Raw genomic sequence first — 19486 nt, 5'->3', positions numbered from 1 at the left:
GGCAGAAGAAAAACTGTCTTCAAGCCAATAACTCATGAAGGGAACAACATATGGGAGATGCAATTTCTCCCCCATAATTAGTGATAATGCAGAAGAATTTTACTAGCCTGAAGATCCCTGAACGTTCTTGTTCTTGTTCTATATGTATTTATGACACAGGCATAAGAATTGTTTGATTATTTACATCAAGAGCAGCTACACAAGAATTATTCTGTCAGTCAATGCCATTTTCCTGATGCCTGGATATTGTGAATCATTGGCCTTGATTAAATCATGTCCACAATTGTTAGTGAACAATATTTACTGAATAATGGCTTCAATGGAAAAATAATTAGAATATTAGCACCTCAGTTAGGAACCTTGACTTCTTGCATTGTATAAATACAGATACATTTATAGCACTAAATAATAACTGTTGCCTTACACCTAGAAAGATGCCACATAATAACAACACAGGATTATTTACTAAACAGAACTTAAGTTAGTAGGCAAAGCAATACTGAAAGAAAGGCTCTGTCCCAGAGCAGAGTTGGAACAGTAGATCTTGAGAGCATCTGTGGTTCCAGTTTCCTTCCAACCAGTAGTAGCAGTTGCTCTGGTGAGAAAATCCATACCATCAGCCACAGTTTGGAACTGGAATTTCCACAAAGTACTGTCATTACAGCTCAGAGAATTTCTCTTCTAAAAGGCTTGGCCAGTAGATGTTTTTACCCATGTGGGCTTTCCCTACTTTATGGCTTCTGCTGTGTATGAGAGCATTCCTCTCCTCCTGCCTGGCTACAAGTGGAGCTTTCCCCTATGTCTTATGGATACTGGAGAGGAGGTGGAGAGCTTTCCAGCCTCATAACTTTATTTAAAAACAAAACAAAACAAAACAAAACCCTCTCTGCTATTTAGATCTTCCCTCCACTGATACAACTGGTCTCAGCTTTGCAGCAGCAGAATGAAATGACTTAATCAGTTTCATGCAGAGGCTGTGAACATCAGTAGTCATAGATGCTGCTAGTTGAGGTACTCCGTAGGGAGTAAGGGGGTCAACTTGATGGAGAGGAGAGAAGGACAGACCCATGGGTTACACTTAATTCCAGAAAAAAGAAGAACAGGAGTACTTGTGGCACCTTAGAGACTAACAAATTTATTAGAGCATAAGCTTTCGTGGACTACAGCCTACTTCTTCGGATGCATAATTCTTAATTCCAGCATGACCTTCTGAAGTAGCTGTAGAATGAAACCAACCAGTCATGCCAGGTTCACTCCACTGTTGACAGCTTTCACCCACTCTTCAAAAGATTATTCCATATGCAAAATGTAAACAAGCAATATAAATGATAACAAGTAGACGATTTTAAAAAATAGTTGCATATTAAAAACGGAAGGTGTTATCAATAGTTCAGGGAAGGCAAGGCATTTATTTGAACATGATTTTAATACTGCCCCCTTACTGATTTTAGTTTTAGAAACTGGCAATATTATATATGTCTTGTCATGTAAACAATGCATGATTTCGAAATCATGCAGCCAACACAACCTTTTTCTTACCCATAAATATAGTATATGACTATGGTCATGACTAGCGTGTATTCCTGCTGGCTGAAAATATCTATTCAGATATGAATTTTACTGAAAGATGGATAAAGCAAAATCCCTCAGTATGAACTTCATACCTTGAATGGCAACTTCATTTTTTGCTCATATTGAGCAATACACTTTTAAAATTATATGTTCCATATAGCAATATACCTAACACAAAACTGCAAACCACAGAAAAAGAGAAGCTACTTATCAAAGTAACTTTTGTTCTCTGAGTATATTACCCGTGAAACAGTGTGCCCAGCCAGGAGTTACTAGATCTATTACAAAGCAGTCAGGCTGGGGGGAGTGGGAAAGGTAGTATGTGATTGCTGCTCTGTCACAGCACTCTAGAACTAAGGGTACTAGATGGTTCTGCTGTTACATGGCAGGGCATGAGCTCTCACAATGGAGATATGCAGAGACAGTATTAGGAAAGAGAGTCATGTTTCTATGATACTAATATATAAAGTAGATTCATGAATTCTCCATTATTGCTTTGATTCTGTATTACAATATGAACAAAGTATGAACTGGCAGCTTTAATTATAATGAAATAACTCTTTTCTGTGCCACAAAACACAACATACAAGTTGGACATAAATCATTTACCATTGACTTAAGTTACCAAGATCTAATTAATTCCTGTATATTATTTTATGTCTTAAGAAAGCAGGTAGATAGAGATGCCACTTGTTTGTTACATGGCCTAAATAATTTACAAAATATATCAGTTACTAAAAGTTAACTAAGTTAACTGAATGTTTAATGCAGAAACATTAATTACCTCAGTACCCATGTGAATCACATATGGGCACCTAAAACCAGAAATAAAATTTGGTTCTGCCATGTATTTTCTTTGCATATGGCTGACATGTTCTGCATAGCTTTCAATGTGCTCAAAGCAATGTTGATAGAACAAAGCATTTGTTAAAACTGTAGTGTTCTTTACCTTTTCCAGATAGGTGTAACTCCAAGTTTTTCCATCAGCAAATACTCTAGATACAATCCTTCCCTGCCCATCATAGTCTACTTTTTCACTAGTGGTTCCTCGCTGAATACTGCCAATTTGACCTGTAGATGAATAGGTAACATTGACAGCCATCAGCTTGCTGCTTGGCAGCCAGAGAGTTGGATGCCCTGATGTGTCGTAGGCAATCCTCAGCAGAAATTTACGGTGGTCATCATAGATCTTTTCTGTCTTTGTGGTTCGATCAAAGTCGACTGAAAGGAGGTTTCTGCCATTAACCTTTTATAAAACAAACAAGATGACAAAATAAATCATGTTGTTCAAATACCAGCCACCTATTACTTCCTCAGAGTACCAGCTATTGTTTAAACACCATTTATAATGATTGATTCCTTGTGTCAGTAAATTAATTTAGCAACTTCTTGCTATAAGTGCAAAGCTTTAGATTAACTGCTGTTTTAAAAGGTTTCATTAAGTAGAGAGACAGCCTGGCATTTGTTCAAAATCTTTTCAATTAAATTCCTTAAGGTTTAGTCAACAGTTAACAAAATACGAAAGTATATGCACTGAAAACTTTTATAATAACTGGTGCTACTTGAAGAGCCCATACCGCTGTTTTAGACAAGCAGTACAAAAATATGGGGCAATGATTAAAGAGTAAGGAAATGATTCGGTGAAACAAGACAAATCACTGCACGGTACATCAATGATACTTAAAAAGTGAGCAAAGAACTCAGGCCTAACCCTTTACTGGGAGCACTATCAAAACAACTAGTAAAAGTTAAGGTTTTGAAGCTAGATTTAAACTTAAGCACATAGGAATTTCCATACTGTATCAGAGACACAATATTTAGTCCAGTATCCTGTCTATGACAGTATCTAATGCAAGATGCTTCCAAGGAAGATGCAAGAAACCCTTAGTGGATAATTATGAAATAACAACATGCCCTCAGAGGCAGTTTATTCCCAACCCATGGGTCAGTTAAAGGTTGGATTATGTCCTGAAGCATAATGTTTATAACAGTTTTTAATAAAAACAAACCAACAAACAACCTTTCCAGTCTAACTATGGAACTTTTCTTAGTACATATACAGAAAAACCAGTGATAACAGTGAGTTCCATACATTAATTATACATTATATGCATTTTTTTCATTTTTAAATATACTGCCTTTTAGCTTCATTGTTTGTCCCTTTATTCTTGTATTAGGAGAGCAGGTGAATTTCTTTTTGTTTACTATTCATACTTTATAGACCTCTAGCATACCCAATCTTATTTATCCCCTCTCTACAGTAAACTGTCGCATTGTTTTTTAGTTTCTTTTTTAATCCAGGCTTAGAACCATTTTTGCTGCTCATCTCTGAACCCGCTTCACATGTGCTCTTCCCTTTTTGAGTTTTTTGTGTGAAGATGAATTGTGGATAACCAAGATAGATTTTCAGCACAGCAAAATGATAATAAATGGGAAGAAGGGGCAAGAACAAGATGATAGTTGTATAAAGCATTTTTAAAAATCTTCTTTCTAAATTGACACATGCAGGAGAAGAGAGGAGTATGAGTAAGGGGTGAAGAGAGCTAGTCCAATAACATTTGGAAAGGAGCAAGAGAATATGCTGATCAGAGAAACTTTTCAAGAGTACACATGAGTGAAAATGTAACTGTCTTGAACTTTACCTAACAGTTGATGTGCATCAAAAAGATGCATCTAAGTTAGATCTTTATTGTTGGGCTAACGGGTATTAAAAAGCTGCTGCTGGATCACAGAAAAGTTTGGAAAAAAAACCCCAAACATTTTCCAGAGATTCCGATCTGTTTATGTATCATATTTGTCTCTGTTGACTTGTTCTTGTGGGATCAGTGACATAAAAACAGGATCTTTGTTCTCACCGTCAGAACAAAGATCTTGTTTTCATGTAAAAACTGTCTTGTATAAGAAAAACATAGAAAAATCTAACAGCTGCAAAGTGTTATCTAATACACTTAATGAGCTGTCTAATGTTCTTTAAATATACTTTCACAAGTAAGTGTTCTAAGGGCTTGTGTATACTTGAAACACTACAAGGTGCAGCTGTGCCTCTGTAGCACTTCACTGTAGAGATGACCTATTCTGATGGGAGGGGTTCCCCACTCAGCGTAGGTAAGCCCTCTCCCTAAGAAGGGAGAGTTCTACCATCGACCTCGCACAGTCTACACCAGGGGTGAGTTCAGTTTACCTACGTCGCTCCGGGGTCTGGATTTTCTTAGACCCTTGAGCAATGAACCTGGGTTGACCTAACTTTTTAGTATAGACCAAGATTGATTCTAAAACCAGTTTAAATCTGAATATGGCATACTCCCATCTGCTCCACTTCCATTGTTTGAGGGCTTTTGCTATTCTTATTTTCAGGTAGATTTTTTTATTCCATTTTCCTACCTTTTAGATCAGGCGATTTGCCTGAATCAGTTTTTCTGTAGGGAGTGCTCTTTATCTCTTTGTCTTCCATTTCTTAGCCTTCCCCAGACACCCCTCCATTCACCTCTGTCTGTCCCTTTCTGCCTATTCTTTCTTTTGTTCTTTGGAATTCTCAATAAAAATGGGAGAAATGTATCAATAGTCCACAATTATGTACCTAACTAGAAGATCCAAAGTCCTTCTGTATGTGGCATAGATTGCAAATTGTTTTGTGATTATGGATAGATTTAAAAATTAGTAGATTAAAAATTTAGATTAATGCATCATGTTACCAAATCAAGTATAATACAGTGAAAGTGTAATATTCACTAGCACATATATCAGCAATACATTTTGTCATTGTCTTTGTGTACATTTGTCTTCTTTGCAGCAAACTGTTATTGACATATTTGCGGAGAAAAGTTAGGAGTGTCCTGTTTTTTGTTCCTCCTTCTTTTCTCATTCTCTCCTCTCCATTCTCTTTTCTCCTTCATTCTTATGCAGACTGCACTGCAGCCTTTTCATAGTGTGTGTTCTCACAAATGTTTAAAAAAGGTTTCAGCTTTTTTTCTCTAGGGCTTCTTTCCTCTTCTTTCTCCTCAAGGCATTTTCCTCTCACCATCTTCTTACTTTTCTCCTCCTGCCCTCTTTCCCCCCTAAAAATTTAATTACTGTTATTTTATCCTGATTTCTAATCGCTCACTCTGTTTTTTCCATATTTTGACAAATCTCTCCCCCCTATTTGCCTTTCCCTCTACTTTCTCCCCATCTCTCCATAACGCCTGCAAGGCTGTAGCACTTTACAGATTCTTCTCCCTTCCTGTTGCACTACAGTAAGGAAGTTTGAAGGGTATCACTCCATTTCTGACAGATGGATTAATGGGGATTTCTCTTTTGCTGATTCTGTAATTTATTTGGCCATATTACATTTTTTGGTAGCAAGCCAGGTTTAAGTTAGATTTTCTTAGATGCCCAGAGGCCTTTGGGCAAGAGAACGCTATAAATAGAATATTATCCTCCATCCATCTAGGGTGCCTTGGCCTCCAAGAAGATTTGGCATGTGCTTCAATAGGGTCTGCTAACCTCCCTTGTTGCACAATGAAATGGTTATGAACCAGAGAAGCCAAATCATTTATGGGGGTGGTGGAGATTAAAGTTACAATGCTAAGGAGAAAAGGAATGTGACCCTCAGGCTGAACACAGTAATACTTAGAAAGAGAGTACAAGATTTCTGTCTAGGCCAAGTTCCCTTTCTTTTAGTTGTGCTGTTTTCCTTTTTCATTCCCTTAGCAAGAAACAGCAGGTGTCAAAACTAGGTAGGGTTTTGCTTACCCTGAGCAACCATCACTGTAAATAATCATTCCTCCTTGTCAGAAAAAAAATCAATTTTTCTTGGGGTTGAGGAGGTGAGGAGTAATATGAGATGCAAGGGTGTTTTTCTTTTCTCCTTTGTCCCTAATGAAATTTTTAAAACGGCACATTACCTATAACTAGTCAAGAGGAGCAGACTGAAGTTATTCACCTTTATTTGATGAACTACCAAGGATCGATTTAAAAGAATTAGGTGTTATTCCAATAGTAATTCAGATTTCTATTGTGGTCTTGAGGTGGTCTCCTGGCAACCCAATTCTGAGAGCTTAATCTATGTTGTCTTTATCAAATGGCTGTTGTAAATCAGAGTTTGCCTGCTGAATACATTTTGCCTACTGTATAATAAAGAGAAAAAACCTAACAAGATGGTAAAAGGCACATATTAGAGGGTTATTTTGGGAAACAAAATTAAGACTTTTCTTCCAGAAATATGTATTGTTGCAACTTTCAGTATTTTTTAAAAAGAATGAGATCCTAGGATTGCACTAGTGTTATGGCAAGAAGTGTTACAAAAGATAGTAAAAGTTATCTTCAAATATAGTAACTCCTCATTTAACGTTGTCCCACTTAAGGTTGTTTCAATTTTATGTCCCTGCTCAATTAGGGAACATGCTCATTTAAAGTTGTGCAATGCTCCCTTATAAAGTCGTTTGGCTGCCTGCTTGTAAGATTCTGTGGAAGACGAGCGACTTTACAAGGGAACAATGCACAAGTTCCGCTTTTCCGTCTCCTCCCCCTCCCTCCCAGCACTTCCCCCATCGCTGGGGACTTTCTGGAAGGGAGGGGCAGGAGTGGGGAAGTGCCGTGTCTCTGCTCCTCCCCCTCCTTCCCAGAAAGTCCTAAGCACCGCCAAACAGCTGTTTGGTGGTGCTTAGGACTTTGCCGGGGAGGGATGTGACATGCTCCGGAGAGGAGGTGGAGTGGGGGTGGGAAGAGGTCGGCCTGGAGTGGAGCGGGGACAGGAAGAGGCGGGCCTGGAGCATTCCTGGCAAAATCCGAGCCTGTTCTCCGGGGAAGCTGCTGCTGCTGCTGCAAAGGTGCTTCCTAGTGTCCTTGCCTGCAGCCGGCTGGCCTGTGTGGGGTAAGTGAGGGGCACTTCCCAACCACAGTACAGTACTGTACGGTATACAGTGTAATTCCTTTTGTCTGCCCCCCCCAAATTTCCTTGGAACCTAATCCCCTGCATTTACATTAAAGCTTATGGGACAATTGGATTCATTTAACATTGTTTCATTTAAAGTTGCATTTTTCAGGAACATAACTACAATGTTAAGTGAGGAGTTACTGTACAGGAATTCCATGATGTTATCAAGATTCAAATTCAACTGACATCTCTATGCTGATGACTCACAGATCTACCTCTCCACTCCAGATCTGTCTCCTTTTGTCCAAACTAAAATCTCTTACATCTCCTTGTGAATATTTAGTCATCAACTCAAGATTAAGATGGTTAAAACAAACCTCTCAATTGCTCCCCACTGCCAAGTCTTCCCTGTTACCTCCTTTCTCAATTACTGTGGACAATACCATTCTGCTGTCACTCAGGCCTGTAACCTGGGGGGTCATCTTCATCTCAGACTTCTCTCTCTCTCTCTCTCTCTCTCTCTCTCTAGGTTCTTGCATTCAGGCTATGTCTAAATCTTGCCGATTCTTTCTGCATAACCTTTCTAAAATATGGCCTTTCCTATCCACCCACATGGCAAAACTCTCATCTGAGCTCTCATCATCTCATGCCTCAATTACTCCAACATTCTTCTCTTGGACTTGGACAAATGCATTCTTGCTCCACTCGTATCCATTCGGAATGCTGCTGCAAAGATAATTTTCCTTCCATTGAGTCCCCCTTCTCTAACACATTGAACCTAAGATGGTTCTATCCACTTTCAAAGACCTTCTCGATGCAATATATCATCTCTCTTTTGTTATTGAGGTGTCAACACTCTCCTCCTATCACCCATGATGCCAGCCTGTACAGCCCCTTGTTAAATTTTCAAATAAGCATCTCCGTGCTTTCTCCTATGCTACCTGTCACCCTTGGAAGGTACTCCCATAAACATCTGCATAGCCACCTCGTTATCTACCTTCAAATCTTTCCTCGGGTCTCCTACAAAAATCTCTACAAAAAACTTGTCAACAGTTTGGCTGTTTGTGAACTGAGACCACAGCCTATCCACTGACCAATATTGTCTCATTCTTTCCTTATACTCCCCCGTCTGTCTGGATCCATTGGTTGTTTCTTTTCTTATACTTAGATTGTAAGCTTTTTGGGGCAGGGAGCATCTTTTGCTCTCTATGTCTACAGTACCTAGCACAATGGGGTCCTCATCCATGACTTGGGCTCCTAGGCAGTATGGTAATACTACAACTACTACAACTAAATGCTGACTCATTCCATGATATTAGATGCCAAGTTCAACAAAGAGAGCCCATGGAAAAGACAAGAGCAATTAAAGAAAGAAAAACTCTACCCACTAGGTAAAGTAATAACCATGGCTACTTTCAGCTCTACTGTGGGAGTATATATTCTACATATTCTGTGGCTGAGGAATGGCAATGCCCATTGAATCGTGCCTCTGTTACTACTCATGAACACCAAATGCTGTTGATATCATGCATACTCAAACATTTACTCACCCTTAGCTTTCGGCCAAACACATTGACTTTTCCCTGGGCTTGTTCTTTTCGGAATCTCCATTCTACTAAGTTTTGTCCATTCTCTCCTGGAAGAGTCATGTTTCTTTTCGCTACTGTTGGATTGGCTGTGCCAGCTAAAACATGCGGTTCTGTTTGGTAGTGTGAATCCATGCCACTGGCATAGATAATTCTGAGGGAGCCATCATAGCCAATCTGGTAGCTGTTCCTTAACTGATCTGAAAATGAAACAAAGTATAAAAACATATAACTTACATGAGTTAAAAATCTGGCTTTTTCATGCATTCACATATGCAACATAAGTACAGCGAGTCTTGACATTATATACTGACATTTATTTGACTAATACATGCAGGGTGAGATTTTTAAAAGTACCAATGGGTTACATTCACACAGGGAACTTAGGCACAGCAATGCTCAGTGCCCAACTCCTAGGCCCTCTGCCACCCAGTGGTATTGACAGCCTCAGACTCTCCAGGCATTGTATGTGGAGAGTCAGGTGCTTAAGAAGGGGATTCGCAGAAGCCAGCAAGCTGAACGGGGAGTTAGCTGAGTAGGGAGCCAGCTAAACTAGCCTCTATTGAAATGCAGAGGAAAAGGGAGAGGTTTAATGTCTAGATCCACAAAGAGACTTAAGCATCTAATAGGCTATGAGGAGGTGCTTCCTTCCAATCAGGATTTATAGCCATGAATCCTCTCCTGGAGTTAGCCACAGAGCACCTAAGCCACAGAGACACAGTCTCCCCCCTCTTATAGCCAATAGCCCACTGGTTAGGGCACTCACCTGGGATGTGGGAGATGTGGGTTTAATTCCCCCCTCTGCCTGAGTGGGATTTGAAGCCAGGTCTCCCATATTCCAGATAAGTGCCCTAATTACCAGACTATTGGGTATTCTGGGGGGCGCCTTCCTTAGTCTCTCCTGTTGAAGCGGTTCCAGTTGGTATAAATAATTAAATATTAATTGCAGCAAGGACTTGAACCTAACTCTCTCACATCCTGGGGAGTGCCCTAACCACTGAGCTATTGGGTATTCTGGCTCTCTCGCTCCCTCTCAAGTGGCTTTTGTGAGGGGTTAAGGATGCTCAGAGCACACCTACCAGATTGGGCCCGCAGGCGAGGTGATAGGTAGGAGAATGCCTCGTTTGAGAATCCTGCTGGGGATTAGGCATGAGTTAGTGCACTGAGCTGCTCAGCAATGACCGGACGTAGGCAGCTTTGCGCATGCCCACCAGCAGAAACATAGGTGCCTAGGGGACTTTAGGCACCTACAGGATGAGGTAGCAGCTGAGTAGTGGTTTTGCAAATGTCAGAGGTGCCTAAATATTGGACTTAGATGCCCAAGTCCCTTTGAATCTAGCCCTAAGTGACTTAGGAGCACAAATCCATTTGACTTGCAATGGGACCTGTGCTCAAAGTCACTTAGGCACTTTGAAAAAAAAATCACACTTTCAAAGAGTAATTCTTTTAGACTGTCATAAAATATATTTGTTATTGTATCATTATATTTTACTGTATTTGCAAAATACTAAGTGCACTGTAACTGTTGCTAGAACATGCTGCTGTAGCTTCACACACTACCTTAAATCTCAGATCCAATGCCAAACCAATTTTTAACTAATTCTTTCCCCCCTCTCTGTGGTCTTTCATCATTACTTATTGGTAGACTAGGTATCCTCTATGCCGATCCCAAAGTTTGTTTCCAAAACCAAGAGCTTGTTGGTTAGATAATAAAGTAGAGTTAATTACATCCTCTATCTACTCCCTCCCTCTAAGGTCCTTGAACTGTAATATTTTCACTAACATCTGCTGTGCTAATGTACCCATTTAGGCAGCTGATCTGAATACATTATGCACTGAAAAAAAAACAGTTTCGCAATTTAGTATCTGATTATAAGTACCTGTGGTTTTTGTTTTGTTTACAGTACCTTGAACCATGGTATAGAAAGAATCAATTGATGATAAGTTTGAAGTAATGCTGACATCTTCCTCTCTGCTAGATGATTCAATGTCCACTGTAATGGCCCTTTCCATTTCCCCGTGAAGGTTAGTGACCACTCCAGTTGGAAATGTAACATTTGTGAGACGACCCTCACTGTCATAGCTAAAATAAAACACGGTGCAAAATAAAACAATAAATAGCAAGAACAAATTGTTTTCACTTACAAGTAGAATAAACAGGAATGTGAGCTGCTGATATTGTAAGGAATGTTTGCTTTGTGTGTGTGCTATATGCACAACGAAGAATTCAAACATACTTTGAAGTAGCAAAAGGCTGTTTAACACACAGGAGTTTCAATGGTGCTAACAAGAGCAAACAGATGGATCTCCAGCTCTGCACATTATTCTTTGAAATGGAAGCAAAATCATGTTGCACATCTAATTTGATGTCTCAAAGGAAACATGCTTAGCAGTGTAATTCTTTAGCATTCTGCACTCACTTTCTATTATCAGAGTACATTTATTTCACTGTTATATTTATATGAGGAGTCCCCAAAATTTTTTATAGCATGGACCATATCTTAAGAGAGATTGTCTCATGGGTCCATTTCCCCTGCCACCCACAATTATGCATCTTACCTGCCCCCATCCTGTTCCTGACTGCTTAACATCTCTTGTGTTACTAAGAAAAGTAATATTTGAATAGTAGTTAATGTATTTTTAGCTCTCTTTCTGAAACTTAGCTGAACTGAGGATAGCCAGCATAGGAGACTAGTGAGATGTTTGTGGTCCATGGACTAGTGAGAACTGCTCTATTCCATTAAATCATTTATAAAATACTCTATCAATTTCATATTTCTTTATGATAACTGTATATCTATTAAGCTTTAAATAGGCATATAAAACATCTATAATGGAAATAAACATGTGATTTCTGAAATGTGCCTTTCCCCATTGTTATGTTAATTAGATGTCACTGTGTGAGATGCATGGTTCTGTAGACAGTAGAGGAATGACATGGAGAAAATAGAAATATAGTGCAAGTGTAAGTTAAAAGAGCATTTCCCCAAAATATTTAGTTATGGTTTTTCCATCAGAAATAGGTATTTAATAAGAATTCTAGGTCTCAGTAGTTGCCTTAATTGCTGGCAGAGCAGATTTTAAATGGAAAAGTAGCAACCAATCTCTATGAAGGCATCAAGGTTCAGGATCACTTGGAAGAGAGATGGAATGAATGTTCCATGCCATCTTGATGACAAGAGTAAGACTAAGTTAGAGCTGCATATGGGTTTTGTATTTTACACTTAATTTTTCCTATAGATGTGAGTAAAGTTGCACTTTCCCCCTAACTGATCATAAATACTATGTTATTGAATTAATTTAAGATATGTCAGTGCCTCAACAGTGGCTCTCCCAAAGCATTAGGTAGGCAACACTGGTTACCCCCAATGATTTCAACCCTTCAAATTCACATCAATCAGAATGGTAGAACAGCAACAGCTTTCAACACACCACAGGAGGATGTTTATGGCCCTCTCATCTTTTTATATTAATGAAAACACCAAATACATTCTGTTTCTATAGCGCGTCCTGTCTTTCTCATGCTGGTCTCAGATCTCTCTCTACCATTCTCTCAAATATCCCTCAATTCAAGAGACATCATACACTTTACACCCAAAGAACCTACAGTGTGCACACAAAAAAAATAATTCTCTAGTTGTTCAGTTTGGTTGGTTTTGGATTTGACAGCACTTTGTATATATCAATTTCATCCTTTCACTACAGTCCATTTCCCCTATTTGTGTAGGATTTTCACAACAGGAGAGAGAAAATCTTTTTAAAAATAGGAAACTGTGGTTGCTATTCCCAAAGTAATCAAGAGGTGGCCTCATGTTTTACAATTAACTATATTTCAATTTGAAAAGATTTCTTCAAGTTTCCAATATAAATATATCTTTCATTTTGGGTCTTCTTCATATATTCTGTCTTACCTTTCGGACTTGGCAGGTTGAGCGATATTGTACTTATGCAAAAAATTGAACCAAACATACCAACATTTCTTTCACTTCAATTCAAATGACATCTGTTAAGAATACCAATCCCACCTTCAATCTCATCCTTCAGAGCCATATACTTAATTTTCTTTCATGCAAATCTTCCCTCTCTGTCTCCCATGGGAACGTAAACATGCCAATTAACGTCTCCTTCTAGGTTCTGCTTTATAGCACAATGTTTTAGGGGAGTGTTTGTTCAAATTAGCTTGCTGGGAATTATTTATTAACATACTTTGACTGCTGTAGCCAAAGAACAGAGCTCATTTCAAATAACTCTCACTGTAACTACAGCCACATAGTTAAGATCACTCATTAGAGGGACCTTTGTGCCTACAGAATCACAATACGACATGTAATACTTGATCATAACTCTGCGTATAACATTCCAAGTGTAAAGCAGTGATAGTTCACATTTCATTAGAGGTAAGGTTGTACCTATGGCTGAGATGGAGTCCATGGGTCCGAGCATTCTGTTCTCATTTTTTCTAGCATCTAGGGAGAGGTAATAAGGTGCAAATAAGAAGGCTCCCTTAAAACCTGCCAAGTTTTACTCAGCTGGAGAGACAGTCACACTGTCCTTTCTGCATCCCCATGGGTGCAGGGAGTGAACACTGTTTCCCCTCCAATTCTCTCTCCTGGCTACTAGTGGTGACTCTTGGACTGCTGCACAGGTACTCAAGCCTTCCTTCTCCTCCTTTCTTAATGTTCCCATCACTGGCTTCATTGCCTCTGCTGTGCCTCTTAGTGCAGCACAGTGGATCACAGTGGGAAGGGGGAAATGAGAAAGCAATCACGACCAGCTGTGTTGGGGCCTAATATTTGCTTACTCTCCTGATTCTGTACCGTAGCAGCATATCCCATTTCCATGTCTTCCCACATAGGTACACTCTACCCTATGGTTCTCTTGTGTCAGGAGCTGATGGTAGGTGACAATGTTTGGAGGAAAGACAGATTCTGGGTTGCCCAAATTGGGGGTAGGCAAATTGCACAAATGAGGTCATAAAAATGCAGGGAAGGGAAAGGATTGATGGGAGTGTGGGCCAGTGAGGATAGTGGAGAAGATGACCATTGGAGAGGCTGAGGTTAAACAACTTAGTGAAAGGAAAAGAGTCACAACAGAAATTGGAACTCAAGAGAGACAAAGAGAGGTGAGAAAGCAATGAAGGTAAAAACAGGGGAAGTACAATGTGGTAGCTACTGCCTGGGACATGGAATCAAGAAATGTGGATTCTCAATTCACCCCACTCACTTTCTGCGTCAACTTGGGCAGGTCACTTTCCTTCTCGGTGGCTCAGTTCCCCCAACTATAACCTAGGGGTAACAATACTTCCCCCCTCTCACAGATAAATGAAAGGTGTTTATATTATGTTCCAAGAATTATCATTAATCTATCAGTTTTAGATTGGGAGACAGGCTGAATCAGAAAAAGCTGACTCATTTCATGTGTTCATATACTTGACACATGTCATTTAAAAAGGTACTTGGAACTTGAAAGCTACAACTGCCTGATACAGGCATGCTGGTTTAGGAAATGCTGAGCAAACTCATAGGTAGTATGGGAAAAGAAAGAAAAGAAAGATTTTCCATCCCCTTGTAGTCAGGAACAGAAAGCAAGGCGGGAAAGAATGAGCTATGGATGCATTGTCTTTCAAAGCCAGAATCTGAGGAGATAGACAGGGGAAACTCTTACCTCTCCCAGCAACAATGGGGCAACTTGCTCTTTCTCAACAGCCTGGAAGGTTGATAGGGGTGGGGGAAAAATAGAGGGGAGGTGCTTTTTATTCTCAGAAAGAAGGAGAGCAAGCCAAAGACGCAGAGAGGACACTCCTCCCTTTCAGCAACCAGGGGAAAGGGGTGGGTGAGAAATGCTGAGGGGGCTGCTTCGTCACTGAATATAACAGCCTAACAACACAACCCTCACAATTCAATATTAACACACTATACTGTGATTACTTTGTGGCTCTCTGATCTCATTCAATGAGGAAGCAGCTCTGTTAGTTTTCACAGGTTGAATACCCAACTTTCTATGCCACTCCCAAACATCTAGCCTCCTTGATGATTTAGCTCCAGTCACTCTTGCCAACATTCCCGCTTTCTTCACTTCCATTACCATCTTTCATTTCCCCGATTCATTCACTACACAGCAAAAATCTCTTCTCCCCGTGTCAAATCTGCATTTCCATGATTTCTCAAATACTCCATTTGCCTTTGACTGCTCTTTCTGTAGTCTACCATAAATTCCATTTCATGCTGGATTGTAATATGGGCGCCTCATTTTGTTTCACAGCATATGAGTACACACTGTAGCAGTACTTTATTAAACATGATCTCTTCCACAAATAATGTGAAATGTGACTACTTCCTTATCAGGGCACTAGACATAGCAACCTCACTCTAGGCATCATCCTGGGCATTCCTAGGTTATTTTTCATTTTTTTAATTATATCCAATATTGTTAAAATTTGTTGGTGAGTTCAGGTATTTTTCTCATCCAAACGTGTCAGTTTTAGTCCAATAATTTTGTTTTATCTGCCTAGTGGTCTAACACTGAAATTATCCTTGAAGACATTGGATTTAAGGCTAGACGGCAATCCCCCTCTCTTTGGCTATTCAGAGCTTCTTTGATTTCTGCATGCCCACCCACAAACACACATACTACTACTATTCCAGGCCTTTCTGATCTTCCTCATGCACTCGGTTCTACAGGTTCTACAACAAAGCCACTCAACCAGCCTCTCAAATTTCTCATGAGGATGGCAAACATGGTGAACTTTTCAAGGAAAAAAAATTAAGCTCACTCACCAGTCTACAGTGCCTTTCTCAAATTCTCTCAACTCTATTCCACTCACCTTAACAAAATCACCTCATATGCTCAATGGCCACAAAAGGCAAGAGGTGAGACTAAACTAATAACACCATAGGTAGAACTGGCCCGGAGAGTCAAACTCCTTGGCCTACTTAAGATCATCTGCTGCTGCCAGCTAGGTTTCTTTTCCACAATGACAGACTCTCAGTGGTAATGATTATTATCTTCTCAGACTCTTGACCTTGTGATCTCTAGCTGCTGGAATTCTCTCTTCTGATGTCCATCTTCTTCAGTTTTAATTGCATCCCTTCCCATACCATTTTCGGTTCTAGCCTATACAGGACATTTTCATCACTCTTTCACTTTCCAATGTAGTAACTTCCAGGAAAACCTTGTTGCAGGAGGAAATGTCCCATGCTCAGCTGCACAACATAACTTTCACCTGTGCCTCATCTGGCCTATATCTCAGTTCAGAGGAGATTTACCTTGGTCGCAACTGTCACAATTTTATACAGTAAATTATTTCAATTTAAAATATGGAGCCATAGAACTGAACTTCATAGTAAAACTTTCTGTAAAACGGTATGGCCAATATTGTTTTTCAAAGTGCCTCTATATAACACATGCTTGCAGAATTTCTCCCTTAACAAAATGATTGCAACAATGAAGAAAAAAAATTATGGAACTTACAAACATGTCAGTTTCAAAGTGAAAAAACACTGCTTCTGGCACATCTCAGATAACAAGATGAGAAATTCAAATACATTTATGTATTTGTTGCCTTGCTTTAACATTATTTGAGACAGAATATCTGAGAAATGAGGCATGAACATTTTTCATATTATAGCTATGTATAAATTGGATGGTAGTATGAACAGTACTATTAATATATTCAGTGAACATACATTAGAAATATCTTCAATGCATCTCTCTACTTATTGTGAGTGAACAGAAAATTCACAAAACCTTTGCAGATTGCTTCTATTTTGTCAATAAAGGGGTCTGCATATCAAAGTACTCTGCACATGTTTCTAGTGGCAAACTACATCAAGTGAGAGCATGAAGAAAAAGTTCAAAGCGCATCTTTAATAAGTACAAAATACTGTCATTGTGTATGTCTATCATCATTTTGATACATATTGAAAATCTATCATAATGTGGCAATAAAATGTTTCATTCAGCTTCTTGAGGCCATTAAGCTCACATTTATACTGATAGAAAGTAGGATCTGTAATGCAAAAAAGAAAATACAGGGAAATGAGCCTGTAAGACAGGGGTTCTCAAACTGGGGGTTGTGACCCCTCAGGAGGTTGTGACGTTACTGTCAGCCTCCACCTCAAACCCCATATTGCCTCCAGCATTTATAATGGTGATAAATATATTAAAAAAGTGTTTTTAATTTATAAGGGGGGGGGTCACACTTAGAGGCTTGCTGTGTGAAAGGGGGCACCAGGACAAAAGCTTGAGAAGCACTGCTTTAAGACATACCATCAGTTTATAAAGATGTTCTTTTAATTATTTTTAACCTCAAAGAAAAAAAATGTCCTGAATTTTACCCCTAAAAATCTTGAGGGAAGTAAAAACAATCTGCCAGTCACAGGTCCAAGACTACCATAAACTGAGACTAGACAAAGTGATCATGATTAAATTAGGGCTGTCAAACAATTAAAAAAATTAATCATGAGATTAAAAAATTTAATCACAGTTTTAATTGCGCTATTAAACAATAATAGAATACCAATTTAAATTATTATGAACATTTTTGGATTTTTTCTACATTTTCAAACATATTGATTTCAATTACAACACCATTCTAGACAAAGGATCTAGTTCATGCCTCTAGTGCATCTGCACATAGTGTTTTCCAGAAAAAGCAGTATAATTAAGATAACCAGAATTTTTGTCGGGCTAATGCTACTGTTGTTGAAGTGCTATGGAAAGGAGCAGTAGGGTAAGGTCCTTCCTTGTTGTGCTCTCCTACTATTATGTATCTACCTTCAGTGTCACTTCCACACACTTGCCCTATTTGAACCCTTTCATTACTGACAATGAATCTGTGTGTTTTGACAGTGTAAATCCTGGAGGACAATCATTCAAATGAATGAACTTTTAGGATATACCTTGTGAGCCTAATTCTTATTTATATTAAAGCTCATTTACACAGTCAGAGTGATGTAAAAGGTGCCAGGGTAAGTGAGAATTAGTCTTGGTAATCTGGCTAGACTTTCTGCTTACTCTAAGGTAGTGTCACTTTATTTTGAAAGATGGGGGCCCTATTAAAACAGTTTAAGGGGTGACTGATAACATAGAATTCAATTTTATAAACTTTAATACTGTACTGAAGTTTACAGAAAGTTTAGCAAAATGAAGAAAAATGAAATTCCAATAATTTTACTACTCAGTCAGTATTAAATACTCAAACAAAGTGAAGATTCCCAGTATGGATAAAGAAGTTCTGCCAATCTCTACTTTTTTTAGATCACTCAATTAAAAAAAATTCCTAAACTTTTTAAGTGAAAGTCACTCTGATGCAGAAGGTCAGCATAAAGCAGTCTCACAGAAATCTGTTCTGAGGATTCAAGTGGAACTTTAATGGTTCATAGGCCTTGTCCTGGCATACTACCAGGGATGAATTTCACCCTAGAAGATCCTCTGCGTCTGCTGTTTATTCCCATGAAGTCATAAGCTTGTTTTTGTGACATCATAACTTCCATAGATACCAGTAGGAAGGATGATAACTTTGTTTACATCTCATCTTCCAGTTTAAGTGAAAGCTTTCCTAATATTTATTACTTTTAGGAAAATTCTTTTATATTTCCTCATTCTATCCTCCCCTGAACTGGCCTCATTTCTACCTCAGAAGTGGCTGCATTTCAGTGATGCCGTATACAAATAATTTGTAAAACATAATCAGAAACTTTGGGATGAAAGGCACTATATCTTTGTAAATATGAGCTCAAACATTACAAAGGGAAACAATCAATATTCAATAACACACAATTGCCCCTAAAGGACAGTGGCCCCATTCTGCTAGAGGCTGTGAAAACCCCCCAAAAACATGGCCCTTGCCCAAAACATCTTAAAATCTAACTTGAAAGAAAAAACAACAAACAGACTGTGACAAACAAAAGGCAGGAAGAGAGGATGAAGGATATGATAAGATTATGCAGTTACACAGATTAACTTTTGTATACATTGATGGTTTCAGATGGTTCAAAATCATCAGAAAGATTTAAAAAAATAAAAGCAGTTATTCCCATCTGCCACACATGGGCTGATTCCTTTGTAGGACACACAGCAGAGGGTCTTGGAGCGACTGAAGGAAGAGATGATAGCATCCTTAGCAATTAAGAGAAGGATTTCCATGCAGGGGAAGTGTGGAGGAAAGCACAGACACATTTATAGGAGAAATGGAAAAGCATATAGGTCTTATATCTGTGGCACAGCCAGGGCCGGCTCCAGGCACCAGCTAAGGAAGCAGGTGCTTGGGGCGAACAATACAAAGGGGCGGCAGGTCCAGGTCTTCAGCAGGAATTCGGTGGCGTGTCCCTCAGTCCCTCTCTTCCTCTTTGAGCTGCTGTCGAAGTACCACCGAAGAGGAAGAGAGGGAGGGAAAGACCTGTCGCCGAACTGCCGCTGAAGAATGGAGCGGCTCAATTGATCGGCGCTTTTTTTTTTTTGCCGCTTGAGGCGG

The 19486-nt window shown here is 39.2% G+C and overlaps 1 protein-coding gene across 11 annotated transcripts in view; it reads right to left on the bottom strand.

The window, feature by feature from the left end:
* Positions 1-19486, bottom strand: part of TENM3 (teneurin transmembrane protein 3) — a 1277620-nt gene that overhangs the window by 12711 nt on the left and 1245423 nt on the right. For all 11 annotated transcript variants that reach the window (XM_034771464.1, XM_034771465.1, XM_034771467.1 and 8 more), the window contains 3 exons: positions 10920-11095; positions 8977-9212; positions 2522-2818 (listed from right to left, as the gene is read on the bottom strand). In XM_034771464.1, the coding sequence (XP_034627355.1) occupies positions 2522-2818; positions 8977-9212; positions 10920-11095 (709 nt within the window). The remainder of the gene's footprint in view (positions 1-2521; positions 2819-8976; positions 9213-10919; positions 11096-19486) is intronic.

Source organism: Trachemys scripta, chromosome 5, assembly GCF_013100865.1.
Source record: "Trachemys scripta elegans isolate TJP31775 chromosome 5, CAS_Tse_1.0, whole genome shotgun sequence".
Classification (NCBI taxonomy): domain Eukaryota; kingdom Metazoa; phylum Chordata; order Testudines; family Emydidae; genus Trachemys; species Trachemys scripta.
Note: the sequence above shows the minus strand (reverse complement) of the source record. Positions and strands in the feature narration are given on the sequence as shown.